This window comes from Phalacrocorax aristotelis, chromosome 6 (assembly GCF_949628215.1).
Source record: "Phalacrocorax aristotelis chromosome 6, bGulAri2.1, whole genome shotgun sequence".
NCBI lineage: Eukaryota > Metazoa > Chordata > Aves > Suliformes > Phalacrocoracidae > Phalacrocorax > Phalacrocorax aristotelis.
Window position 1 is genome coordinate 44,978,067 of NC_134281.1, and position 25,812 is coordinate 45,003,878.

General features: G+C 46.9%; 3 protein-coding genes across 18 annotated transcripts in view; 2 read left to right on the forward strand and 1 right to left on the reverse strand.

The window, feature by feature from the left end:
* The window catches only part of SSBP3 (single stranded DNA binding protein 3), a 55,341-nt gene extending 52,927 nt beyond the window's left edge, over positions 1-2,414 (forward strand). For 3 of the 6 annotated variants that reach the window (XM_075097561.1, XM_075097559.1, XM_075097558.1), the window contains one exon: positions 480-2,414. In XM_075097561.1, the coding sequence (XP_074953662.1) occupies positions 480-611 (132 nt within the window). In that variant the 3' untranslated portion in view covers positions 612-2,414. Of the gene's footprint in view, positions 1-424 lie in introns of all 6 variants that reach the window. The other 3 variants (XM_075097563.1, XM_075097562.1, XM_075097560.1) reach the window with 1 other exon arrangement.
* MRPL37 (mitochondrial ribosomal protein L37) lies at positions 70-11,121 on the reverse strand. The gene is made up of 9 exons (XM_075097564.1): positions 10,710-11,121; positions 10,291-10,474; positions 9,623-9,738; positions 8,919-9,104; positions 8,463-8,620; positions 7,747-7,950; positions 7,017-7,173; positions 6,588-6,921; positions 70-236 (listed from the first exon to the last, which is right to left on the reverse strand). Exons 1-7 carry the CDS (start codon positions 11,104-11,106, stop codon positions 7,096-7,098), a joined length of 1,323 nt encoding a protein of 440 aa, XP_074953665.1. The 5' UTR covers positions 11,107-11,121; the 3' UTR covers positions 70-236; positions 6,588-6,921; positions 7,017-7,095.
* Positions 11,110-23,044, forward strand: CYB5RL (cytochrome b5 reductase like). Of its 11 annotated transcripts, none has more exons than XR_012661214.1 (8): positions 11,110-11,221; positions 12,776-12,955; positions 13,871-14,019; positions 15,221-15,308; positions 18,476-18,580; positions 18,688-19,186; positions 20,220-20,520; positions 22,197-22,312. XR_012661214.1 is itself a non-coding variant. In XM_075097568.1 (7 exons), the coding sequence occupies exons 1-7, from the start codon at positions 11,201-11,203 to the stop codon at positions 22,398-22,400; spliced, it is 951 nt and encodes a 316-aa protein (XP_074953669.1). In that variant the 5' UTR covers positions 11,110-11,200; the 3' UTR covers positions 22,401-23,044. The 11 variants fall into 11 exon arrangements, 8 of the variants coding, with proteins under 8 accessions (XP_074953669.1, XP_074953674.1, XP_074953667.1 ...); XR_012661216.1 differs by lacking the exon at positions 11,110-11,221 and adding an exon at positions 11,231-11,292 and having other exon boundaries at positions 18,688-18,740; positions 20,317-20,520; positions 22,197-23,044; XR_012661215.1 differs by lacking the exon at positions 11,110-11,221 and adding an exon at positions 11,241-11,304 and having other exon boundaries at positions 18,688-18,740; positions 20,317-20,520; positions 22,197-23,044.
* The last annotated feature ends 2,768 nt before the right edge of the window (positions 23,045-25,812 follow it).

Here is a 25,812-nt window from a genome sequence, read left to right on the forward strand (position 1 = left end):
ACTGGTGGGTGCAAGCTTGGGTCCTCAGCAGGATGGGTGTACTGAGGAGAGGATCCCACGGGATGGAGAGGAGCCCGCGCAGGTGCAGCCAGCTCTGCTGGCCTCGACGATTCAAGGCTGTGCGTGGCTGCAGACATCCCTCCTCTTCTTCCTCTAATAGCAGCATATACATGTGTGCATGTTAATTATTTGGTTTAAATTGCATCTCACCCCATACTGTTCTGCTGATTTTCTCCCTGGAAAAGCAAGTTACAGAGCAGATTACACCCTGATATATTTGAATCTCCAGCCTATCCTCTCCTCCTGATTTATTAGATCCAATTAGGTTGCTGTATAATTGTCACCAGCCTCCTTTTGCATCCCCTGTTGGTGTCTGGAGGTCTGGCCTGCCTGGTTTCTCACCCTGGCTCTGTCTCTCTTCCAGTATTCCCCCAGCATGACGATGAGTGTGTGATTTCCCTCCCCCTCCTCCTCTCCAGGATCAAGACAGTCAGCTGCCGTTCGGAGGATCTCAACGAATTATGCAAGAAGAAGAAGAAGAAGAAGCTAGGTGTATGGGCAGGGAGACGCGTGGCGGGGGCCAAAACCCCAGGTTTAGTTTCATGCAATAAAAAGGCTGAACTTTTTATTCCATAAAACATGAAGGACAAAACTTAAAATATTTCAAGACATGACAAGACCCTTCTTTGTGCAGAAGGGTTTATATATGTACATGACACTTCTTTTTGGAAACAAACGGAAGCCTCTAGCACCCAACTCCGATCTCTTTGCTTTGTTCTTTTAAATAAAGACAGAAACCGAACCTGTTGTATGTTTGTGCCGTGCGACACCAGGAAGCTAGTCTAGATATGAAATCTCATGTTGTCTCTGTTGTAGTCATTTTTTTAAATAAACTGGACAGTTTACAATGGTGGTTTTCGTTCAGAAGGCCTGGTTTTTTTTTTTTGTTTTGGGTTTTTTTTTCCCTTCTATTTTTTGTTGGGGTTTTTGTTTGTTTGTTTGTTTGCAGCACAACGCTTCCTCCTCCAGTTAACAAGATCTGCTTTGGGGAAGAGACTCCACCACCTCGTTATAAACTTATTAACGCAGGTGACCCCTTCTACGATCACATCCTCAAATGAATCGTGATCTTGCTCTCTGTGACTGTGGCATGCACTGTGTTAGTCTTTCCCCCCTCTCTGAGTACAAGAGGAAATCTCTGTCGCTCCCTTCCCCAGAGTCCTTCAGCTGGTTCACTGCAAAAATGGATTTTTTAAATACTTTTTTTTTAAATCCACTGAAATAAAGGGTTAATCTGACCTGGGACTTTGAAACTGTGATCTCCAGCTAACTTTGGGTGTTCGGGGGGGGTGGGGGGGGGCGTGTATTTGCTTTTGGGGGTATTTTGGGGGGGTACTTTTCTTTAATGTGCTCTTGTCAGGGTTTCACTTATCTATGATTTGGAACTGGATGGAGATATTTTTTAAGGAATTCTTGTTGTTAAAATGTAACCTTGCTATTCTGTAGGCTCGCTCTGTAATAAGAAAATAAAAATTAATGGCAAGCATCGAAGGCCCTTCCTTCTGGTGGGAGAGGAAGGGACGAGCCAAGGCGGCGGGTTGGGATCTCTGTACATGACACTACCCTGTAGTTTGGTCTTTGTTTTTCTCCAGCTCCCATTTCTGCTCCATGTATATCATATTCTGTAAAATATTCTCTCCCTTGGATTTGACCTTTGTGCGGATTATTGAAAGCATTGTATCTTGTTTCAGTGTTTTTTCTTACCTTGTAGTCTGGTTCGAAAATTGCCGAGAGGGGGGAAAAAAAGTAATTATTATACATTGTAGTTTGTGTACGATATTTGTTGATAATGTTTTATTAAAGGGATGTCTTTTTTCCGCACCCCTTCATTTAAATGTTTTTGGGGAACATTTGGCTTGTTTTTATTATTCTGACTGCAAAACATGAGATGACAAAACTTTTTTTTAGCGTGTAATATGAATTTTTTTAAAAAAAAATGTTTGCCTTCTTTTTCCTAGGCATTTTAATTGTGCTTTACCTGTAGAAAGTTGCTGGGGAGGGAGGGGCGGGTGGGATGGGGGGATCTGATGGTGTCAGTCTCATAGTTACAGTCAGGTTAATATTTTCCAAGTAACACTGAGAAATAACAACGCAGATTTGTTGCATCGCAAATATACCCGGGAGCTCCCCGAGGGGTCAATTTTTCTTCCTTTTCTGCTTTCCATCTTGGGTTTTTGGTTTGTCTTTTTTTTTTCTTCTGACGTGAGGAAATGAAAGGACCGGTTTTAATGTATTTTAAAATGAATAGCTAAATTATTGTCTTCATTGGTATGGGATGGTTTTTTTGAATGAAACGGTTCTCCCCCCTTCTCCCCCCTCCCCATGCTGTAATAAATATCAACATAAACATTTGATTTCAGTGCTCTGCAGTTTGTTCCTGGTGTTTGCTGCCAGACCTGGTGGGTGGGGAATTCTTTTGACCCTTATGCAACAAGGACCAAGCCCTGGCTCTGGGACGTGGGAGCAGAGGTGATGCAGAGCTGAGAGGTGGCTGGTGTTGGGGGTGTGCCTGGCTGAGGCTGGGAAGGTGGATGGGGATTTGGTTGCCGCACAGGACCCAGGGTCAGGGAGAGGCTTGGTTTAACGATGCTCACTTGGTTTATGTTTGGGGTTTGGTTTTTTTGTTTGTTTTTTTTTTAAGCATTTTAAAAATTCACATTTTAGCCTAGGAAAATGGTCAGTGTTGCCTGCACTGGGCTCAGAATGCGCTGTGCAGGACCCTCACCCTCCCTGCACCCAGCCTGCCTGGATGCAGGCAGAGGGGGCTTTCTGAGGCTAAAAAGGCCGGGGGAGGATTTTTTTTTTCTTTTTTTTTTTTTTTTTCACCCTGTCCTCCAGAGTTTCTCCATGCAGCAGGTTACAGATCAGGGATGCCCTGGGAGAGGAGCTGGGTCTTGCTACCTCCGATTGCTGGAGTCCTGCCTGCTGGGAGGTAAGCAAGGGAGAGGGAAGGGATGCAAATGTCACCTTCAAATATACACACACACACACACACACACACACACACACACATATATATATAGGCTTGCAATGGGATCTGCTGATCCCTGCTCCTCGAGCAAGGGCTGGCTGCAGCGCATGATGGGTGTGTGCACTGTTACAGGAGCCAACACAGCCCCAGGCTCTGAACCAGCTGCTGGAGATGGAGGAACCCAGGCAAGGCCGACCTGGTTCCCTGACAGGCAGGATCAGAGGCTGCTGCAGCACTTGGGGAAATATTGGGGCTTTTCAGGTCTTTATATGTGTGGTTGCAAGCGCAGGGTGCCTGAAATGCTCATGGGAGCTGCTGCCTTGAGCCTTGTTCTCTGCCTTTGACTAGTTGAGGCAGGATAAGGCTGGCTGCAATTGTGCAGCTTCTCTCCCTCCTTGAGGGAACATTCAAACGTGGGTTGAGGGCTGCAGGGGGCTGCAGGCTCACGGAGCTGCAAGCCATCCTGGAGGTCTGCTGGTGCTGGGGGATGCTCCCATCCAGCACCGATACCTGCAGCCATGTCACTGCTGCAATTCCAGGAGTGAGAGCCGTGTGATGGCAGATGCTTGTGGAGTAGAGGGGCGAGGGGATTGGTGTGTTGGATGTCTGCTAGGTTTGGGATCTACCCAGAAAAACTCATTGTGCCTGCAGAGCTCATTAGCATGTAATTAATGGTGGGTCCAAGGAGTCGTGTATGTTCACACCCTTTGCTACCTGTGCACCTTTGCCTCCAGGTTAATGCCACAAATGTCCTTGTGCAGGGTCCAGAGCCATGCCCCGATACAGTTTTTGGTCCAGGCAACCACGCCACAGAATCATTAAGGTTGGAAAAGACCCTTGAGATCATCAAGCCCAACCGCTAACCTATCACTGCCAAGTCCACCACTAAACCATATCCTCAAGCACATCTACCCTTCTTTTAAATACCTCCAGAGGTGGAGCCTCAACCACCTCCCTGGGCAGCCTGTTCCACTGTTTGACAACCCTTTCAGTGAAGAAGTTTTTCCTAGCGTCCAACCTAAACTTCCCCTGGCGCAGCTTGAGGCCATTTCCTCTCGTCCTCCCTCTGTGCTTTGCAGAAAGTAGCATGAGTGTTGTCCATCACTTGGAAACGTGACCCCCCACCAAGGGTAATTAGTTGACATGGTGAGGACCTCCTGCCCTCCTGGCTCCCTGGGGCCTTCCCTGCCTGTACTGCCCAGCCAGGCACTGCTCAGCTGCCTGGAGCAATGGGCAGCATTGCCGCCTGCAGTGTTTATTGCAGGGTGTAGAGAAGCCCTTCCCGCTGGTTCTTACTGGGTTACAAGCTAATTTTATTAAACGCTGCCATGAGAAACTGCCAGGTTCCCTCCTCTAAACGTCTCCTGAGCCCAACCTTAGGGATAATTGTCTCCCACATTAGTTTTCATTAAATCAAATGCAGGAGGAGGATCTGAACAACCAGGGGCTCTGGTCTGAGCACTGTGTGTACTTGTTGGCACAAGTGCAGCCCGTGGAGCTGGGTTTTGCACTGGGAGCAGTTCAGGGGAAGGTAATGTGGAGCGGTAGAGCTGGGACGGCACACTGTGCATCATCCGCAGAGCAGGCTGGGGGGCCAGATCCTGCACCAGCAGCTGCAGAGCTGTCCTCCAGGCAGCCAGGCTCTACCAGGTCTTCATCTCAGACTCCAGCTGCCCTGTTCTTGCATGTTCTGCTTCCCCTGGCTGCCGTTCATTAAAAGTTAATGCCTGGTTCTTGGTCCGTGCTGAGGTAATGCCATTCACCTGCTGACAAGCCTTTATAATTTATTGATGCCAACCCAGATGTGCCTCTGTGACCCATTGTCCTGCTCTTGGTCCCACCTTCCTCAGCTGGGCTAATTCCAGCAGGTCACACTGGAGGAATGAGCAGGTGAACCACGTGTAGCATGCTTGGGAAGACCAGTGGGACACCACACAGGTGTGCGCAGCTGTCCGTGGCAAGGTGGCTGCTCTGCAGGGGATGCCTGGTTCACAGACCTTGTACCTGCACCACGACACACAAATGACCATCCGTCCCAGGTGCCGAGCTGGGAGCTCTGCTCTGCCCCTCCTTGATTTCCCCTCCTGGACCTCAGAGTAGCTTCCCCAGCACAAGGATCAGCTGCTCCTTCCAGCAACACATGAATACTGCTTCCTCCAGCACCACAGGCAGGAACAGCTGTGCACAGAGCAAACCAGGGACATAGCATTGCATGCTTGTGTATAGTCCCCTCATCTCAGGTGGCTTCCTGATGCCTCTTGTAACCTGCTGAAGCCTCATTCCCCTGCTGGCTATCCCATGTCTTACTGCTTCTGCCATTTTTCAAAATTGCCTTTGTTCTGCCTTCGCCCATCTCTCCCTGTGCTCATGACTTGTCTCTGCTCACTCTTGGAGACAGCAGAACTCCAGCTTCACTTAGTGTCTCCTCTTCTACTGCCTGGCCTAATAGGGATGTCTTCATTGAGAGGTAAAAGCATCTAACGGGACTTTGGCTCTTTCCCATGTAGACCATCTTCACAGATTCCTGCATCTACTAGAAGCATGCAAGGTGTTTCATTTCTCCACACCCCCGCTCCACCACAGCCACTCTTCCACCCAGGCTTCCTTAGTGAAACTGCCATGCTCAGGAATATTAATGCAGAGGCTGGCTGCCCTACAGGGTTTCCTCCCTGATAGGTAATGACCCAAAGCTGGAAGGGCGAGGGGATGCCAATAGTCCCTGAAGCGTCGTCTAGAGCTGCTCAGCAGGGTCCATGTGACATAGCAGAGAGCCAACAGACTGAGGAACTCCTACCAGAACAGCCTCCACAGACATAATATTCCTAAATAACTGGGTGCAAAATACAGCTCTGAGCAGATTTAAATCGATGAGGTGAATTAGGCATCCCTGGAGCAGGCAGAATTAACACGATTTAGATCAATGCAATGCTTACTAGATTATTTCTCTTTCCAGCACTTTCTCCTAACTATTGAGGGATTTGTTAATTTAACTTACAGCCAATGCATCCCAATTTACTGGGTGCAACTGTTGATCTCAAATTTGGCCAGCGAAAGTCTGTTTTCCGAAACCTGCAGAGTACAGCTGTCCGATGGATTGAGAGTGGAACACACAACTGGGGTGTTCATTCAGATGGCCAGAGAAGATCACAAAGTGCAGACCAGCCTCTGACACAAGACACTGAAGCGAGATTAATTTATCAGAAATACGCTCTCCCGCACCTTAAAATAGCACAGCCTGTCCTATTCCTTCCCATGTGCTGGAGGGTTTCAGTGCAGAACTGCGAAACATTCTACATTTGGCTGGAGCTAATTTAGCCTTCGTTTTACAAAAACCACGCTAATGCCCCCATCTTAAAAAGAACATGCTTCCTGCTCAGTTAACTCTGTGTGGCAGGAAGAAATTCTTCCTTTGTGTTTTTAGCAGCAAATACCAGCTACCAGGCACCAAAGTTTCATGCTACATTCTTCACCACTTTCCCAAAATGGATAGGTCTCTTCATCCAGAATTGGGGGATAAAAGAACTGTGGTTCTACAGATCCAACAAAGTGAACTCACCGATTAAGTGCTTTGGGAACTAAGCGCAGGGCAGCACGACACATCCCAAAGCAGCAAGGAGTAAAACAAAGTAAAAGCCAAGCAGAATGAAAAAGGCTCATCTCTCAGGCTCCCCTCTCGAAGCTTTGTAAGTCTCTTCCACATACACTGCATTCAGAGGTACTCAAAGCAACCTCAGAAAATAGGTTTGAGTCTAGCTCTGTGCAAAAGCACACCGAGAGCAGACCCCGCGCAGAGGAATAATGACTGACTTATGTTCTTTCTAGGCAACAGTGGAAGAGTGCAGGAGGATGCATTTGATGACTCTCTCTAACCCGAATCCAGAGGTGAGACCCTAAAATGAAAAGAATTTCTTCAGGCACAATTTCATTTAAAAAATTTTTACTTTCATTAACAATATAATTTATTTTTGAAAGTAAATTAATCCACCTTTCTTTAATTATGTGATGGTTCTGGTAAAGAGAAGCAGCAGGTACAGTTGGTGAAGTATTTTCATTTGAGCTGAATTTCACACAATTCCATGCAGATACAGTGCCAGAAACTTCTTGAATGTGTCTGGCTGAAAGCCATATATTCCAGCGGGCTTCTGCAGAGAAAGACATGGATGCTCAGTTTGCAGTGAAGTGATTAATGTAGACAAACAATGGCTTTAAATACACTTGAGTAAGACTTCAGATGAGGTAGCTTCCAAATTGCGCTGTCCCTCCCCAGATGGGTTTGTATGGGGGTACTTCCACTGGTGTACATCTCATAAACACTTTGCCCATCAGGCTGAGACACCCTCCCAGCGTAACCAGGGCTGACAGCACTGTGCCCTATTTACTGTACAGCAAAGCTGACAGTTGCATGTAAGCACTTCCTTCATCAGAGCACGAGCCAATTTTAAACAAGCATATTATGAGATGGTAGATTACAGATGGGGATATCTTTACGTAGGAGTTCACATTAAGCTTGGCGTGTGGCTTGCATGCTATGCAGTACATCAGCACTACAAATACTCGCTGTCAGTAACACCTGCTTAAGTAAGAATGAGGCCAGTGCCTGTGTCAGGTCCCTTCAGCTGGTTTAAAACCCAGGCTGCAGCTCTATGCCAGTTCCCAAACCTCCAGCAGAGGTGAAAGCGTAGGATTTCCAGGACCACTTCCCAAGTTTTCCTTACCGTAATAACTCTCTTCTTGACTTCTGGAACACACTGGGCTTTTTCGTACAGGTTTTGATCAGAATCAATCCAGACTAGATTTTTTATGCCATCACTAGAGACAAGGTCCGTTGTATTTAACTGGAACACCATGAACTGGAAGAGCTGACCATCTGTGCCAATGCTTTGCACCACTATTGGCTGCTCCAAAACCTTGGGATCATTCTAGGAAAGAAGTGGGGAGGGAAGAATGTTTCAAAAGCCAATTACCACAGAAATTGTATGAGTACTTGCTGATTCTGCATCTTTACTTGGTTTAAAGCCAAGATTTTAATAAATTTATTGTTACCTTGCCCAGAAAATTACTGTAGTCAAACAAGTTTTGAATGTAGATTTTGTATTTTAATTAAAATTCCTCCTTCAGCCAGCAATGAAGTTATCAATTTACATACTGAGCTGTGGGATGGGTTAGAGTCTTACAGTTGAACCTACTCCCTGGTTCCTACCCATTACCACTCTAATACATGTTACATCACAAACATGCTCATTGCCGAGAGATCTTCTGGACTAGCAGAACAGTACCTGAAGGTTAGAGTTACACCTCTGGACTGGGAAGCTCAGATTTGAAAACTACTGTAGCATGCCACAGCAATGGAATGCCACAGTTCTTTCCACTAGCTGCAGCTTTAGAGAAAGAACAAAGACCCAGTGAGCCAGCAGCAGTCTCCAATACGTACCCCGTACAGCACCTTAGCCTTTGCCAGTGCATTGCCAAAAGCAAACATCAGCATTTTAGCACGAAGTTGTTCTGGTCTGAACCTGTTAGGACGAATGTTGGCCGATTCCAGGAAGAAGAGAGTGTGAGGATGAGAGTATGGATAACCATCTCTAAAACCTAAATAGCAGATAATCATGTCAGGAATCGCTCAGTAAGAGAGTACACAGCCAATGTTTTATGCCCTATCTTCAGGAACTGTTAATTTGCCAGGATTTAAGGTCTTCACACTCCTGATTCGGCCACAATATACTTGCCACAGGTCTAGAGCGCGTGTACTGCACGTCCTGTGCCCAGCTACTGTGACCCCTCATTCCCATCCACCCCCTACCCACAGCTGTCTCGCAGAAGGTCAAGGATTCCAGGTTAGCCCAAATACTTAGTCTGACAGAAAACTGTAACCAACAGCTAGATTTACCTGTATCGTTGAGCTCTTTGTACACATTCACTTCTTGAAGATCAATTGTAGGAGAGATGGGATAGAAGGTCTCCAGGACGTGCTCTTCAGTGGCCAGTACCTCTTCCTTGGAGGCTACTGGTGGTATTGGGGCCATAGAGTTCATAAGTATTCCATTCAGGCCACGGACCTGAAGGAGAAAGGATTCTGGGGAGGGAAATTAGGCTACATTCAAACACTGCCGAAATAACATTAGGGAAAGGCGTATGCTTCCTTTTGGCTGCAGCGTTCTCTTAAGTAGTTGTTCTGCAAGGCTCATTCTCTCCCCCTCACCTCCAAGCTAAACCAACACAGTAGCTCAGCTATAGATTCTTCTTCTATAATACCAATGTTAATTGCTGGTATTAGTTTCTTAACTAAATATATGTAGAAAAATAACACTGCAGATTTTGGACACAAAAAATAAACCATCAGTTCTAAGTCACTGGTTCTCTTCTCCTGCCATCTTGTTGATGTTGTCTAACACCCTAATAATCTCCTCAGGGCAAATATCCTGCCGTCTTCCAAGCTTGCCCAACATTACAGCACTACTTAAAACTGAAAGAATTACTTGGGTCCAGAATTGTTGCATTTTCTCTAAGTCCTCAGCCTTAAAGCTAGCAGCATTGTGACCCCTCTTATATTAATTAAAAGGGCTAAATGCTTCCACCACAGCAGCAACTAACCTCTTTCCCACGTAGCTGATATCTTGTAGTTTCTAGCCAACATTCTTTTAGTCAGAGAAGGATACTTCACAGTCATTAACCGACATAAATGTATCAAGTCTTCAAACAGTACTGGGCTTTATAATGAGGAAAAAAAAATAGTTACATAAAAAATGTGATCATGACAGGCAGATGCTTCTGGGACATGAATGCTATAACACTACTGTATGTAAAACATATAATACCATAACGTTTCCAAACAGCTAACACACATTTCAGATTAATATCCCACATGCCAGTCCTGTTCCAAGTTGGCAAAGGTAATGCTTAGCATTACTTATTGAAAAATTGACATTCTGCATCAGCTAGAAGCAGATCTCAAGTTGAAACACAGACCTTGGCCTGGAAAAAGGTTTAGTGTAGAGTGTGTGTTTACATTGGTGTTACTGTCAATATTCAGAACCGGGGGCTTTGGTGGTTGTTTGGCTTTTTGTTTTACAAGGTGACAACCTGAAACAAAGGGTCTAACAGTTATGAACAGTAAGTGAATCTCTCAACAGCAGATCTATATATGAATTTTCTTTGTAGTGTTAATAACTCTGGTTTACAAGTTACCTGCTGGATGACTGGCTTACGCTAAAGCCATGACCATGCAGCAGACAGATTTTTCCCTATGACCAAGGACTTACCAATAATGCTCTCTCTTGGGAGCAACTTCTGTCGTGCCCCAGAACCGTGCATGCGAGATCGCACGCTTTATCCCCTCCTCGTGGTCCTCAAGCCGGTGAGCTGGGTTGTCAATGATGCCGAGCACCGGCGGGGGTAAGCCTTGCACCAGCTTTGTCTTGGTGAGCCACTGCGCTTGCCGAACTCCTTTAAACAAAAAACAAGAAAACAGGTATTACCGAGGCCGCCGGGCGGGCTGGCAGGGGGCTGGCAGCGCAGCTGGTCGATGAGGCCGGGCAGGCTGTTCGCCGCCTGTGTTTTTATGCAGGGCGAGTGCCTGGACGGGCTGCGCGGGGGCCCGGGCCGGCGCGGGGGCACCGGGAGCGGGGCGGCCCGGCCCGGCCGAGGGGGCCGGGGACCGCCGAGGGCGGCGGGCCGGTACCTTCCACCATGCGGACGCGCTGGTGGCAGATGAAGCAGCCGCGCTCCTTGTAGAGCGGCATCTCCTCGTAGCGCGGCCCCGGAGAGTGCCAGGGGTCGTGCCAGCCGCGGTCCCAGGGCGGGAAGCGCGGCCGGGCCAGGCCGGGCACGAAATGCTGCCGCCCGGCATACGTGACGGTGTCCAGCTCCACCTGCTCCCGCACCGGCCGCCGCTCCACCGCCCGCGTCAGTTCCTCCGGCGGCGGCCCTCGGGTGGTCCAGGGCGTGCGCGGCAACGGCCCACGGTGACGAGGCGGCGCCGCACAGATAAGGATGCTGCGGGTGAGGACGCCGCGGCCCCGCGCCGCCGCCGCCCCCGTCCGCCTCAGCGCTATCGGCCCCGCCGCCGCCGCCGCCATCTTAGCGCGCGCAGCACGACGGGAGTGCGGCGGGCGGGCTTACGCCCCCCTCCTCCCGCTCCCCTCCCCTGATGACTGACGGCGGCGGCGGCCAATGGCAGGCAGGCGTCCTGCGGTAAGGGAGGGTTGGCAAACCGCCTGGCGGCCATGGAGGTGGTACGGGGTGGGGCGGTGGGTGCCATGTTGGTGAGTCCGGAGGTGGGCAGGGGAAGGCGCCTCCCCTCTCCTGCCGGCGGGGGGCGGGGGGCAGGTGGAGGACCGGCCCTCGGCGGGCGAGGGGTGGCGGGAGCTGGGGAGCCACTGTTAGGGGCTTTGGCCGCTGAGTAAGTGCTCGAGGTGCTCGAAGTCCCACCGGCGGCCCCGCCGGGAGAGTGCTGAGGGCGACAAAGTCTTGGGTGAGAGGACGAGCGTGACACAGTAGGGTTGCGATCACACGTAGGGACGATAATGGCCTGGGGGTCATGGCGCGTCATCTGTCCGGCCAAAAGGCGTTACTTACCGGCCCGTACCCGGGCGGACGGGCCGCCGTTACTTAACCCAGAAAAGGGACACGTATAACGTTGTATGCGTTCGGTGAGTGGGCAGCTCTGAGCCTGGGGGCTCCCGGCCCGCCCGCGGCCTGGTCGGGGAAGCTGTGGGTGCTCGGGGTCCCCAGCCCCGCTCGGGGGCACAGAACCGTCGGCCGCTGTGGAGAGCATGACCACCTGCTTTTTGGTTCCCTCTTCTACCCCCACAGCGTTAGAATAAACGTATTTGTGTTGCAGGGGTGAAGGGTAGTTAGTTAATTCCCCTTGAAAGTGAAGGTGCTCCAAGTGCTAAGTGTTCTCTTCCTCAGCCTCGTCACCTGTGGCTTTATAATTTCCTCTGGACCTGCTTTTTTTAAAATGATATAGATACAAATGCATTGGGAACAGTGTTAACCCAACCATTGTGTAAAAATAGCAGAGTCCCTGAGAGGTCTGCATCATTATTTTGGTTTGAGGACCATTTGGTCAGAGTACAGTTCTGAAGCAAGGGTAGTGCTAAGGGATGAAAATCATGCTGCCTGTGCTTCTTGCCCTTTCCTACATGTCTGCATTTAAAGCCAGACTCAAATCTGCTCGTATTCCGTGTTTGTTTGTTTGCCTGTGACTTTACCACATTTGCCTCTAGTCTCTTGGCTCTAAACCCCATTTTCAGCTCACTGCCCTCTCCCTGTTTTAAAATAGTGCTCTGGCAGGCCATGTCTCTTGGCAGTGGAGTTTGTTAACTGTTCTCATGGACTGAGCTGCAGATTTTTAAGATGTTTCTGCTCCAGGTGACCAGGCTGTTCTTTTGCTGGAAATCACCACATCGGAACAAGCAGGAATAAGTGTGTGCCTTGTCTGGGCAGCCAGGCTGGGAAGCAGAGCCTGAGGCTGGGCTGGGGTGTGCTGTGCTGCTCTGGGCCAGTGTTTGTGATGTCTGGCATTCCTGCACTGGACAAGGCAGAGGCAGCAAGCACTCAAACGAAAATGGAGCGTTGCATGTGCCAGATCGGCTCACAGGTTTTTAGTTTTCTGAGCCCCCTCAGATACACACGCAAGATGCTCAAGAGAGATTTCTCAGTCCTTCTCCAAATAATGCTCGGCTGATGAGCACATGCTGCTCTTCGTCATGCTGTTTTTGATGCAGGGCTTGTGTTTTGCAGACAATGAGTGGAAATGAGGACGACTGGCTAGCTCTCAAACCCCAGGAACCTTCTCCATCCCAGTGCTGCGGCAGCGGCTGCAAACCCTGCATCTATGATGTGTATGAGAAGGAGCTTGCACAATGGGAGAGGGCCAAAGCAAAGCAAGACAAAAGCCTCCTCGTGAAAAAGAAGGGGCAGGTCAATTTATCTTCATCACATCCTAGAGCCAGTGCTTTGATCATACTTGTTAGTGTGTGGGGTTGTGGTGATGAGCAAGGGACACAGCAATAGATTAAAGCGATGTCTTAAGAAAAGGCTGTAAATGCAATTCCCCAAACTCTGCCTTCACAGCCTCCCTCCCCCTTGCCTGCTCTCTCCCTGCTGTAATGTGATTTTCCAAGTGTGGAGTTTACCCTGGTGTCACATTACAGCCCTGGATCTGCAGCTTCTCGTTGCTGGGGTACCCCAGCCAGCCAGAGCCAGCCTCTCTGGAAAGTGGGAATGGGTGAAAGGTACAAAGATTCACAGTTTTCTCTGACAGCTTTCCTGACCTTTTTTAATCTTTTCCCGATTTTTAGACTCATATTTTGAGGATGAAATAAACTGCATTTTGTGTGGTGGAGTAGTTGTCTTCAGAGCATAATTCTAAGCTCGTCAGTGCCCTTTTACATAAGATTAACTATGCTGGATCAAGCAAAAACAATCAGCGTTGAAAGAGCTAACAATATCTCCTACTCACAGTGGTCATCAGTAGGTTTCAAAGTTGCCCCCAAAGCAGCGCTCAGCTCTTTTAGCAGTATTATTTCTGTTTGTTTTCAGACATGAGAAAATGATTGCAGTGAGTCATAATAGGATGACCTTGCTGTAAGGTGTAAAAATGTAATTTAAAAGGTGGGGGGAGGGAAATGCAAGATCCCAAAGTGCATGCAGCAGAACATGATAATGAATCAGCAGAGTGCTGAAATTTGCACTGGGCCCCAGCATTTAATACGTGTTCTTCTGGAGTCCTGAGTATCTCCAGCACTAAATTAGCATGCACATTTGCTTCCAAAGAAAAATAAAATAATAAAAGACACCATCTACCCAAGTAATTATTTATTGTTGTTCTTGCAGAGCAATAATTCAGAACTGAATCCAGATACATTTACTGCATTCAACATAAGCTCTGTGGAGCAGCTAACAGAGGACACCTACCAGTACAAATTTGAATTACCAGGAAATAGCAGTCTGCGATTGAGTTTAGGACAACATATCGTGTTAAGGTATTGTTCTCTGTGCTAGTTAAACAGTCTGCATTATGTAACCTAATACGTAGGTTTTTGTCAATAGACAAAGGCTTCATACCAGGCAAATCGTAATTTCTGTACCTCCACAATGACACAGATGAAAGAACTCGTGACCTCATTAACTGTACTAATTTTGTGGTAAAAACCATTCCAAAGCTATATTTTTCTTCAGCATTATCCTTGTGTTGGTGGGCCAGAAAGAACTAGCTGTGATTAAGAAAATCCATTTGCAGAAAGAGTGAGTTAAAGAATAGATGTTACAACAGGTGATTTACTCCACCACGCTGGAGTGAAGACAGTGATCTGCTCTTACCCCAGAGCTTGGTATTTTAGGCCGTGTATCTTGGGGTAACTCAGCACCTGGGGTGTTACCCCTGGTGTCCAGGCATTTCCTGAATGATTTCTAACAAAACAACCCTCTTGCATAGTTTGTTGCTTGCTAGAAAGCAGCCACTTGGGAAAAGTTCGTGCCACTCTCAGCCCTCTGTGGTGATCATTGTCAGATAGAAAAAGTCAGGTTATGATGCCATTGATCTGTATCTGTTGACATTTGTACGTCAACAGCTGATGCGTACAGCTGGCTGGATGCTGAAAGTACACACTTCTGCTTTCAGCCGTCTCTCATAATGCAGCAGAAGAAAAGGTTTGGTCACTTCAATCAATTACTGTAGTCAATAGGAAACAGTAGGGTGGATATATTCTATGGAAAGAGAAGACTTACAGGAAAATACAGTGTATATTGACAAGACCTCAGGTCAAGGCTGTGCCCTGGCTTTCATTATTTAATTACCAGATGCTGTCCGGACACAGAAAGGAGAGTAGGCCCTAGCCCAAAAGGGATAGCAAACTTGCCACAAAAGCATTTTTCCATTTGCCAGTCTTGTACATTCAACAGTTTCTCACAAAAAGGCTCAAACATCCTTCCAGGGATGTGTCCAAGAGCTGAATATGTGGTACAGCTGTGGCCACCACCAGGAAAACAAAAGGTGTGTTTAGACATTGCGTTCCCCCTGGATTTTTACCTGTAGAAGGGAAATGTTTTGCATCTGTGCACAGGCTGGCTGGGCCATTGGGAAGATGACCTGCTGCCTCCCTCGTCTCCCCAGAGAACTGCAGAAGTTCGGTAATACCAGGCAATGACCCAAGTCACAGTGGGTTCCTATATTTCTCTTCTCAGAGGAATGGTGAATGGTTTGGAAGTCCAGCGAGCCTATACTCCAATTAGCCCAGGAAATGCAGAAGGCTACTTTGAAGTTTTAATGAAGGTAAGTAAGCCTGTACAATATGGATTAGAGTCTTAAGGTACCGGGGACTGTGTGTTCTTCAGGAACCAAGCACGCTGTCAGCACTTCAAGTGAGACTCTCTCAAATCCCTCATGGACTGTTTCTGTGTTGTTTTGAAGCAGTTGTGTTTTGCTGATAAAAATTGCAGTTTTCCCCACAAATCTGAAAGCAGAGGAAGGTGACACACAAACAAGTGCTTTGCGGCATAAGCCCTGTTAAGCACTTAGGAGAGCCTCTCGGGAGCCCTGCAGTCACCAGCATGGAAAGAGGTGCCCATTCCACTTCCCTGATTTCATTTTGCCTTTTCAATCTGTCTTTGAAATTGCACCCAGTTGTCATCCCAGCTGAACCACTGACTTTGGGAAGTCTTTGCCCAGCCATTATCCTCTCCCCTGTATTTTATTTTAAGAATACTCCTCAGAAAAAAATTCAGTTTGGTTAAAAATGTAGGTGGACAGTAGGCAGCTGTTTCTGGTTTGTGGGCAGTGCTCTGGAGCTGCCTACAGTCTGAGAGGGTCCCCATGGCCCACAAGGCAGAGAGGTGGCCCATGGGCACAGGCTGCACCTAATGGGGTGGATGGGGTGACAGAGTTCCATTTTGGATTAGTGTCCTGGGCCTTCCTGAGGCCACCACAAAATGCTGGTTGTATTCAAAAGGATTTTATAGGAGAACTTGGCTGGAAATTTGTCTAAATTAAGTCTGCAGGGCCCTCATAAATTATTACTTTGTGTGGATAATATAGAATTGAATAAATTTTTTCCGATACTGCATTTGTATGTCACTAGTGATTCCTCAGGGCAGACCCAGACTTCAGTATAGGTGTGGAATTCAGAGTGCTCGGCATCCCAAGTGACTTGCAGAGAATGACCACCTGTCCTCTGTCTTCCAGGATTTCACATTTTTGGGGTTTATTATGCATTATACGTTTGAACACAAACCCTGTTCTTTAGAAAAGTGCACAGCTTCTATAGGACACCTGTGGGAGGGTCATTTCACCATTCTTGTGGCAGCTGGTGTATAGTAGGGGAGAGAAATGTTTCATTTCAGTTGCATTAATAGGATACGTTCACAGGATGACTGTGAAATTTCATGTATACTTGCTTATTACTCACAGGTTTTGCATTTCAATAATAATAGTAATGATTGTAATGATACCTTGCCTTTATATAGAACCTTTCATCCCAAAGGGAGCTATAGTTATTCTCTGGCAGTGACAAAAGAGGTTGGTAACACCCAGTGTAAAGCAGCCATTTTTATAACTCACTCTGTAGATTGTGGTATATTTCACACTATTCAGGCAATTTTGGAAAGTACTATATTATTATTATTATTACTATGCAATCCAAGCACTGTTCAAACCCTTCTGTCTCCTGTTATTATAGCATTGCATTTGTGATACTACAGTTAAGAGTGAGGGAGTTGCCATTTACAGAGTATAACCCTCTTTTTGAGTGATTTTATAATGTTAGGGTTTCTCTCCATGTAAAACTGGATGTAGAAGTTTTCCCCCAGGAGATAATTATTTTTTTTCTTTTTATTTAGAAAAAATAATTTTAAACCCACTCAATCACTTCTCACTTCGTTTTTTTGGAAATAATTTTGGTGAAAGAAGGATTGTTTTAGTTCCCATTACCCTGGTCCACTGGGAATAGGCAGTAAGTAGGGCTGGCTTTTCTGCTCTTGCCTTGGGTTTCCATATATACTTAAAGGTAGGTATAAAATACTGCTCCTTTGATGCAGCTGCACACTCATTGCATGAGTTTAGTGCCTGCCCAGAGCTCTCCGAATGTAAAATGCTTCTGACAGTAACTCAGAGCCTGGGTGTATGTATGTTATGCATTTATCTTTTGAATGTAACAACTGGTGCTAATAGTTCTTAATACTTCTGGTATCCTGTTTAAGTGAGGTTGTTAGGAGAGGATGAACATCTATGTTCTTTATTAGCTAACGCTGCTTGCAAGCGCAGGCACATGCTCACTCACTCACTTTTTCTTAGCTTCTTTGTGGTTCACCAATTTTGTTTGCCTGCAGTGCAGCTTGGTGGCCAGCCAAGGCACTGAGGTGTGGAGCTGGGCTTCTATCCAATGTGCGTGCAGAAAATACCCCAAAATACGCTTCTTTCATATGGGCTGGAGTCTTCAAAGGCTTATGTCACATCTCGTCTTTTGACCTCTGGTCGAGTTGCTCTTCCTCAGGCTTGTCAGTGGCATCACCTCTGCGCAAGACCAGTTGTCTGCTGCAGCTCTTGGGCTTATTGCTCTTGCAGTTTGGACCAGCCCTCGTTCTCTGGCCAGACCCCATAGACTGTGGCCATTGTTCTTCTGCATTTGTTCTCATAAAGTGGTCATACATATAGGACATACATATACACATAGCACAGAGCAACAAGACTGCTTGGATGAGCCATCCATTTTCCAGCCTCTCCTTGCTTCTCTGTTTCTGGCAAGCCCTGGCCCTTCCCCATCAGTCACAAGTGAGGTTAGCATTCCTGCGGGCAAAAACCTACATAATAGTGTTTGTGCCTGGTAGAAAGTACGGCAGATTTTGCTAATGTTTTTCTTCTGTGAGGCCCAAATAAACATATTTTTTTGAAAGTGTGAAGGCATCACTTAGCATCCAGATGATCTGTTCTGAAGAGTTTTGTAAATGGGAAACTGGACATTGGGTCACTAATTGTATCAACACAGCCTCTGAGAGACTGAAATAAAGCAAGACCTATGCAGTGTTTATGTAACTATCAGTGTCCAGAGGGCATTTCCAGACCCCATACCCTGAGATTTGGAGAACACTTGAAGTCTTGGACTGCGCTTTGCATTCAAGACACTCTTCTCTGTGTGCTTTGTAAGCAAGAACTCTGATAAGCTTTTTCCAGTTTTGGAAATTCAGACTTGCATGAGAGTGGATTGTGTTTACATTATAGTCAAGCTGGAATGAATCCAATGTGATTTAATTTAAATGTCTTTGTTTTGGGTATAACTTTGAGTTATTTTTCAAATAGAATGATCTTTCTTTTTAAATGCATGAAATGTTTGGGGGTTTTTTGCCCCATTCTTGTTTAAATGTAGATAACTTAATAATTGACTTTAAGCTGGGAAACTTTCCAACAGAGTATAATTATTCTTTTCTTTTGTGCAATTTTTTTATTAGTGCTATGAAGCTGGGCTAATGTCACAATACATAAAAACATGGAAAAAAGGAGACAAGGTCTTTTGGCGTGGGCCGTTTGGAGGGTTCCCATATCGACCTAATAAGGTTAGTTCCCTAAGAGGCACAGGATGTTTCAGCTTGTGGCAGCTAGCTTTGTTTAATACTCTGAAGGGAAGACATCAATTTGATTACTGTTTCCATGATTATTTTAGGGACTTCCTGGGTTACTGTACAGTGCTACAGCTTTAGCAGTCAACTGGAGAAGGTACACTTTATTGAACTACAGAATATTTAAGAAGGAAGAGGAGAGGGAGGTGTACGGGAGGCAGGAAAATATTAGCAAGGCTCGCTGTTCATCACATATATTAGAAGTTCCTGATGTGTTTAACAAAGGGAACTTATTTTGCACTGGCAATGAGTGTGGATTGGTTTTTGCCTCGGCTGAACCACATTGCTGTTTTGTGACTGAGCACGAGTGAAGGGGAGGTGTTGATCTTTTTCTCTCTTGAGTATTCCCTGAACTATAGCAGCTCCAGTGAGGTGTCACATCACCCAGCCGCTCTGCAAATGTTGATTCCCACCTGCTGATACCAGGCTCACTGCAAAGAAAGGCAGATCCAGTTTCAGGGGAAGGCTGTTCTCACATACTAATTTGGTTACTTAATTCTGACCTTTCAAATGAGGAGCAAAATTGAAACACTGGTCATTAAGGTATCAAAGCCTTACTTTTCCTTCTTCTTCTTTTTTAGTCCCCCCTTCCCGCCCCTGCCCCCCCCCCCCCCAAAAAAAAAAAAAAAAAAAGGCTGTAAAATCCCAGTGGCTGAGCTCCGTGCAGAGCAATTGTGTTCTGCTTCCTGAAATACTTTCCCTGCTGTTTTAGGCTACTGTTCCCTTCTCTTAAAAGCTTCCAGATAATCATTTGGGACAGGACATGGCAGTCATGCCTAGAGGTGGCTGCATTCAGGGGCTGTCTGGATGATCTGTGCACATGCAGTTTGCAAAGCACCTGAGCAATCTTTAAAACAGCTTGCTGTAGAAGAACTGTTTATTATTTAGTAATTATAACATAGGTTCAGAATATTAGTTTCCAAGTAAAATTTTCTTTTGTCTTTATTTGCTGCCAGTAGAATAGGACTCCGATTCAGGCAGATCAGATCCATTCACAATAAAGTGCCCAGTCAAAACAGAGCACAAGCAGCCTCTGAGGGCTTAATAGGGCTTAAGTCCCAGTTTTGGCACTGGTGCACTGGCTGGCAGCTGGGAAAAGTGCTGGGAACCTTCTGTCCTCCTACACACAGCACCTTACTGCCTGAACATCCTGTCGTAGGTAGAGTGACCATCCCCCCTTGCAGGTGGGAAGCACTATGTGCCCCTGGTAGCTCTTTGAGAAAGTGAGATAATGCACCAGGAAGATACGTGGATCAGGATGGAGAAGAAACCATTTCCTCCAGAGAATGTTCAGGATTGTGCTTAGCAGCATTCGAGATATAAAAACAGGGATCATTTCCAGTGGGAAAACAGCACACAGTGGGTCAGAACAGTGTACTTCAGAATTGAAACTGAAATGTAAATTAACTGAAATCAAGGTTAAAGTTAGGATAAATGTTTATATTTGGGTAAAATACAGTTTTGTTAGATTTGATATATTAACGCTGAAAAGTGCTCTCTGTAATCCTTTGCAGAAAAATACATTCTGAGATTTTAATTTACCAGTTCATGACCTTCTGATGTGTTTTCTCTCGAGGGGCCCTTTACCATTGTCGCAGCAAGGAGGAACTGACAATGAGTACATCCATATCCAGTCACCACAGCTCATTGAAAATTCTCTGTTTTGTTGTTAGCATGGAGAACTCCTGATGCTGGCATCTGGTACCGGCCTCACACCAATGCTTCCCATCCTCCACTCCATAACAGATGATGAAGAGGATGAAACCTTTGTAACTCTTGTTGCCTGCTTCCGTACATTTGACAAAATTTATCTGAAACCTCTTCTCCAGGATCTGGCTCGGTACTGGAACATCAGAATATTTTATGTCCTAAGCCAGGTAAATAAACGGATATGAAGTGTGTTTCTGTGGGGGTTCTGGGTGCCAGATGAGCCTCTACCTCCTCTGTTTTTCTGTCAGCATGACCTTAATTCTTTCCCAGTCATCAAGGGTATTGTGTGGTCCAGTAGCTGCTGTTCTTAAATCTGCTATGTGTTCTCACACTGCTGCCAGTCTGGAGAATTTCAGGGAAGCAACTGTCGCTGCTTGTTCCTCTTTACCTCTTTGGCGGCTGTTCTGTTGGGATGGACCCACTGATTCATAGCCGCTGTTGATTGTTTCCCCTCCCCACCCTTCAGACAGTGGTAGTTGCACCTAAACATTTGCACAAAGAAAACTTGACTCTGGGAGACTCGCAGCAAATAAACTGTTTCTTCTTTCCTAATAGCAGTGCCTTAATCTGGCCTTATCTTCCATTCATTGCTCGTGGCTAGAGCTGTCTTATTCTAGTACGTTAGCACCAACTTCCCAGCAATTATTTTTCCCAGCTGACTAATTTTTAAACTTCTTAAAGTTGTTTCATCCTCTGTAAAATTACTTTTTCTGCCAAATCCATGGGATGAGGGCATACCTCTCAGTGGTCTTACATTTTGAGCAGTCTTTTTCATTTCCATTTGGTCCCAAAGTTGCCTGTGTTCTGTACAGATTTGGTAGCTGAAAATTATTTCCCTCAGAAATGAGGATTCATTGCAGGGAGGATATAGAAAGAATTATTTATGCTAAGGGAATGACTCCCATTGCATTTTTAGTTTCTCAGATGAATCACTTTTTGTATCTCTCATGGTGAGTCGGCCTCATACATTATGTTCCACATATGGTCTCAGCAAGTGGGGATTGGGTACAGAGAAAAATTCTTGTGATTTAGGCACCTCTCAGCTACTTTATAGGAGCATAACCAGTAATCGTCTCTGGTGACATAGCTTAAACACTCTTTTCAGGACAGTGCTGTCTCAAGAGTGTGAGGAGGTCTTGAAATTGAGTCAGTGAAGGGCAAGAAACCCACCTGATCCCAGTCAACACTGTCTGCTCCACGTGTACATCTCTCCCTTCCTTTTCTTCTCTTAGCAGGTTTGTTGTACTCCAGCACTGACTTGTGCATTCTCCCTTTTAGGATTACGTATCTGTCTGTCTCAGTATTTCACTCTTCTGCCTGTCACAGCCACATCTGAGCACCTTCTGCTTCTAATTAATAGCAGTAGTGGAGGCCCTGCTGGATCTAATGCCATGGGATCTAATGTTTCTCATGGGATCAGAGCTGTGTTTGGAGCAGGGCTGTCTTTTTTCAGTTTTGGTTGAAGGAGATGGGACTGAAAGAGACTTGTGAATGGAGGAGGCTGTAGAGAGGAATAGGCTTGGGATTTAGGACTTGGGAATAGAAAGGCATGGTGGGAGGTGGTTCCCAAAGCAGAAGGTTCTGCAGTGTTTCTTGGCAATAGTTACACTCTGATTTTGTTCAGTCCACTCTGAGTGAGTGTCTAGGTCTTGTGACAGGGAAAGATTTGATCTGGGCTTTGGAAGAGGAGTGTAGCTCTCAGGATGGGTCAGTTCTACCTAGATGGAGCCACAAGGGTGAAAAACGTCCTGTGCAGTACTCTGAGGGGAAGAGGCAGATTGGCTGTAAGCAATCAATTGTCCTTTTTAACATGGCACACTGCAAACGTTTTTTGTCTTTTCAGGAAACATCACTGGAAAAACTTCCTTGGAGCTATCAGCAAAACACATACACTGGTCGTCTCAGTGAAGACTTGATGAAGACAATTGTAAATTCCTGCCGAAGAAAGCCATTTGTATTAATCTGTGGCTCTTCTGCATTCATTGAAGATATGGGTAGATATTTGAAAGCTGCAGGAATTGAAGAAAATTCCTGTTTTGTGTTTTAGCAGGTTATCCCTGACCTAAGGAATCTTAGGCCAAGCCTTGGATGTCCTTGTTTCTCTGCAGGCATTGCTCGAATTCAGTCATCTCCATAGACTGAGTCCCTTGTGCATATACTTTCATAGGCCTTTGGATCAAATATTTGTCTCAAGAGTGAGAATCATACTGGAGAGTGTTTTAAGGATCACATGCCACTCTGGTGGCTACAATCACCCACACCTCAGGGAACAGCATGGTAATGTAACAGAAGTCTTCACACACAATTTTGAGAGAGATCTCCTAAGGGTACTAAAAAGCATGCAAGTACACAGCTCTGCAGTAATATGAGGACCAGTGACTTGCTTTGCAATCCGTGTTAGTATCCAGTGGTGGTGTGCCCTGTTACATGTCCAGAGGAAAAAACAGCACGGTTAAGGGAGCAGCAGGGCACTGGCCCGGCACTTGGGAGTCCATGGGGTTCATTTTGGTTGTGTCATTATCTTGGTGGATGTTGTCACTTCAACCTCTCTGTGCCTCAGTTGCCCTATTATGCACTAATACAGAGGAGGTGGTACTGATCGCCTCTGAAAAGATCCTTTCCAACCATGTATAGAAAAGTCTATACGTGGGGACGGAGTTATACATGGTGCCCACTGAGGACTTAGGCAGGCTGTCCTCCTGCCCTAGCACAGCCTGCATTGCCTACCCTGATCCTTAACCCTGGTAATGCTGCCTGGGGAGGGAAAGAGCATGTCCTAAAATTGTATGTGAGAAAGTATCTGGGTGGTAGCTGCTTTCTGTCACGGAGGATGGTTGTTGACTTTCCATGTCCCATAAGTGTTGTATAATAGCCCTGGTTCATTAAATTGAACCTCTTTTCAAATGAACAGCTGTTCCTCTTTGTGGCAGGACCCTCACAGGTGCCCTAAGCGTACAAGAACACCACCGGAGGAGTGAAAGCTTCATGGGGCTTTGCTGGGGTGCTCCCCCAGCAGGCAGAGCCAATGGCAACGGCCTGCCCCAGGGGATGGCAGCCCTGGGGCTGCCTTGACACAGCACCCAACCTGGGCACCCTGGCCCCTTCCTCCTTTTTCAGCCCAAGATGCTGCTGCCTTTCCTCCGAGGTATCTGCTGTCCACTCTTTACCTTCTTAGACCACTGTGTTTACCAACTACACCTGGAAATACAGCCTTTCTGCACATCTTTGTGTTTTTCCTTACGTTCCCAGTTTATCCTGTGTTGAGGTTTCCTGGGGTTTCTCAGGCTGTGACGGACGATGTTGCATTATTATTCCTGTCTTATTTTTCATCTGTATCAAATAGTATGCCTTACACAAAGGAAATGTAGTTTGAGGTACTCAGAATAAGCAGTGTGCACTGAAATGGTTCTGATTCACATGTTGGGAGGAAGCATAGGTTCCCCTCTCATCAGTGAGATTTGTCACCAGTTACCACATGACTGGAATTAATTCAGTGTAGCTGCAGCTTTTACGTTAACTTCATTGGAGCAGGGGCTGACAAGAAAGCAATCTTCGTAACCCAAAATAGGGTTCTGGCTTTTAACATGGAGAGATCCAGGGAAGTTGTCCGTGGTAGGTCCAAGACAAGCTCTCAACTTCCACCCAAACTGTGCTTCAGCTGCTGTAAGCCACTGCCGTAGTTGAGGTGCTTCTGTAGAGTGTGGGGCTGATAAAATAAGGAGTTACTTTCTCTGGTCGCTCTCCCTACTTTGGCCTTAGCTAGGAACGCAGAGAAAATATTTTTCTTGGACATGACATACTCTGAACACCTTACTTATATACCTCTTGCTTTAAATATTCTGCCTTTTTGAGATTTTGTTAAAAATCCACCCAGCCTTTTTGCAAAGGCCTGAGGTAAAACTTCACGCTCGCTTTGGAAAAGTGACAACTTTCTGCATGAAAACTGGGACTGTTCCTTTAAACGCAACCCCAATATGTCTGGGTATTTCAGCACATATGGGCCATGATGGTTAAACCTTACCCAGCTGGTCTGGCCGTTCTGCTGCGAAGTCTCCCGTCTTTGTTCGTGGCTAAAAGGGAGGGTGGTGAGAGACGGAGCAAGCTGTGAATGCTGCGGGTTGCAATCCTGCAAAGGCGGGCCGCAGGCAGAGCGGGAGGAGGTGAGGCATGCAGACCTGGCAGCCTGGCTTGCCATGCCAGAGGGGACGTTTTCCATGGTGAAGATGATGTTCTTGGAAGTATGAACTCGAAGGGGCCTTTAAACTTCCTATGGGCACTTTGTTCTCTGTTTTCTATCCTTCTCCTTTCCCCCTCCTGCCTTTTGTCATTTTTCAGGCTGGCTCTCACACCAGTCCCCTCTTCCCAACCTGTCCCCTATAGGGACAGCCCCTTTCAGAGGCTTGTGTGGTGCTCCTGCAAAGGCAGAGACGTGGGATGGACAGGCTTTCAGACAGGATTTTCCCTACCAAGGGAAGATGAGAGGTTTCCTTCCCTTTGGAGGCCCAGGAAGTACCCTGTGGTGGGAGTTCTATAGGGAAATGGCGGTGCTGTCAATTACTGGGGGATCTATGGAGTTGCAGGTGCGTGAGCTCCCTGCAGTAGTGGGTGGCTGCTGCCAGGCTTGGTCAGGGGCTTGTGCCCTGCCCCTCCTGCTGGGGCAGGGAGTGCTGGCAGGACGCTCGGGTGCTCTGGCTGCCCCCTGGGAAGCCCCCGCCACCCATGCAGCCCTGTGCCAGAGAGGGACTTCGCTTCCTTTCTTCTTCTTCCCGCACAGCCTAAATACCTTCTTAATTTCATCTCATTATTTCCTGCCTAAATAATTCCCATTTCTCCTGGGGACCATATTTAAACCTTTGATCTTCTCTGAAGTCTCACAGTCCTGATCACATCCTTTCTATTTACATTAATCAAATGCCTTTTTGACTCATGGTTTATAAATTTGCCAACAGATGAATGGAGGCAGCCGCAATACAGCACACCTTGAAATCACCCACTGTGTCTCTGGACGGAGCCAGAGCGCCCTGGGCTGGTCCAGAACACCTCTGGCCAGACCTTTGTGTGGAAGGTCCTGCCTAGCTCCTTGTCGCATCTCATCTTCGCCCTGCCTCCCGCCTGGCTAAGCGGCATCGCCTGGGCTCAGGCCCAGCCAGGGAATGGCCATCCCCAGGTCAGGAGAGGGTGAGTGTGCCAGCAGTTGATGGATGCCGTCTCCTGGGAGGGGGGCACAGCTGCTATGCTGCACGGCCCCAGCCCCCTGTCTCCCGGGGGTATCGCTGATGCACGGCATGAAGCGGGACTGCAGAGCACAGCTGGAGGGGTAGAGAAGAGTGGCCACATAGGCACCGGTGTCCCGGGTACTGGCTCAGTGCTGGGGTGTACCCTGGTGCTGAGGCCGGTGGTGGAAGGGCTGGAGGAAAGGAAGTGGGTGTTGATGAAGATGGATGCGGCAAGGATGAATG